Source organism: Aureococcus anophagefferens (assembly GCF_000186865.1).
Source record: "Aureococcus anophagefferens unplaced genomic scaffold AURANscaffold_1387, whole genome shotgun sequence".
NCBI lineage: Eukaryota > Pelagophyceae > Pelagomonadales > Pelagomonadaceae > Aureococcus > Aureococcus anophagefferens.
This window is the reverse complement of record NW_008706384.1, coordinates 1-1,546: the sequence shown is the minus strand read 5'-3', so window position 1 is coordinate 1,546 and position 1,546 is coordinate 1. Positions and strand designations below refer to the sequence as shown.

Here is a 1,546-nt window from a genome sequence, read left to right as displayed (position 1 = left end):
TCGCCGCGGGCCGCGCCGGCTCGTCCGCGGCGTCGTCGTCCGCGGCGGCCGCGGCCGCGACGTACGACACCTGCGGCGCCGCGGCGACCGCGGCGACGTCGACGGCGCCGCCGGCCTCGCCGGACGTGCGGTGGATCATGACGTCGGCGGGCAGGGCCCGGTCGCGGCGCCAGAGCGCGCGCTGCTTCTCGTACTCGGCGACCTCGAAGTCCGCCTCGCGCAGAGCCGCGAGGAGCTCGTTCGCCTTCTTGCCGCGCGTGCCCAGCACGGTCTGGATGCCGGCGTGGTTCGCGCCGCCGACCTCGTAGCGCGCGACGGACGGCGCGGACCGGTGGTCGCGCTTCTTGCCCTTTTTTTTCGCGGGCGGCGCGGCCCAGCCGCACTCGGAGCCGGCCTCGGAGCTGTCGTCGGGCCGCGGCACGACGGCCTGCTCCTCCGTGCCGAAGAAGATGATCATCATCTTCGAGTCGGGCTTGCCGTTCCACATCTTCATCGTGCCCGCGCGCTCCAGCGCCTCGCAGCAGACCCACTCCATGGCCGGCCACGCCGCGTGGCCGCTGAGCTTGACGACGTAGCAGTCGTAGGCGATCATGAGCAGCTCGTGGCCGCTCAGCATGTCGACCTCGTGGATCTCGCCGTCGTCGTAGAGCACGGCGTGGAGCTGCGTCGCCTCGTCGAACCTGCGCGCGGCCGGCGTCTCGAGCGCGCGGAAGGCGGCCGGATCCGGCGCGGCGGCGCGCGAGAGCACGCGCCCGAGGTACCAGGCGTTGTCGCCGGCCCAGTAGTGCTGCGGCGGGGGGCGCGGGTGCGCGCGCGGCCGCGCGGGAGCGGCGGGGCGGCGCCGCGGGGGCGCGCGGCGGCGGCGACCCGAACGCACCCGCAATCGCGAGCCGATGTAGCTCAGCGGACCAGCCTCCGGAATGTCGCGACAAACGGGCACGTCCAAGCGTTCGTCGACGGGCGGCGCCGCCGCGGCGGCGCGGCCCCGCTTCGGCGCCATGGCAGGCGCGAGAAGGGGGTCGCGGAGCAGTCCACCCTCCCTCGCCTTCAAATCGTTGATGTTGGACTAGTTATTGAAGGGGGTGCGCACCCGAAGACCCCGCCCGGAGGCTCAGACGGAGGCGTAGCCGGGGGGTTGGCGTTCCCACACCGGCCCCTTCCTCCGACCCAAAGATCGCGCGTGCACTCGGATCGGAGGTGTGGCGGCGGTACACTCGCGCCAAGCCTGGTACCGACCGCCACGCCGAGAGCACGCCGGGATTGATGTTTGCACGACTGAGGCACGACAGGGCGTTCGGCTGTTTACGGGCAGCCAGCGCGATGGTCGCAAGATTCTCGAGCACCATGCTCTTCGGAAGCCTCGCCGCCGCCGCCGCGACGGACGCCGAGGACGCGCTGGCGAGCATCACGGCGCTGGTCACCCACGACGTCGCCGCGGCCGTCGCCGCGGCCCGAGCCGCGACGTCGTCCTTCGAGTCGGCCTACCCATCCGCGGACGCGGCCCGCCGGCTGTCGTCGTCCTTCGGGGGCTACATCGGCGAGGACC

General features: G+C 73.3%; 1 protein-coding gene across 1 annotated transcript; it reads right to left on the bottom strand.

Moving 5' to 3' along the window:
* Window positions 1–70: 70 nt before the first annotated feature.
* AURANDRAFT_69317 (hypothetical protein) lies at window positions 71–787 on the bottom strand (the record flags this gene model as incomplete). The annotated part of the gene is made up of 1 exon (XM_009045080.1): window positions 71–787. A coding segment is annotated over one exon (717 nt), but the record flags the coding sequence as incomplete, so codon positions are not given.
* Between the last annotated feature and the right edge of the window lie 759 nt (window positions 788–1,546).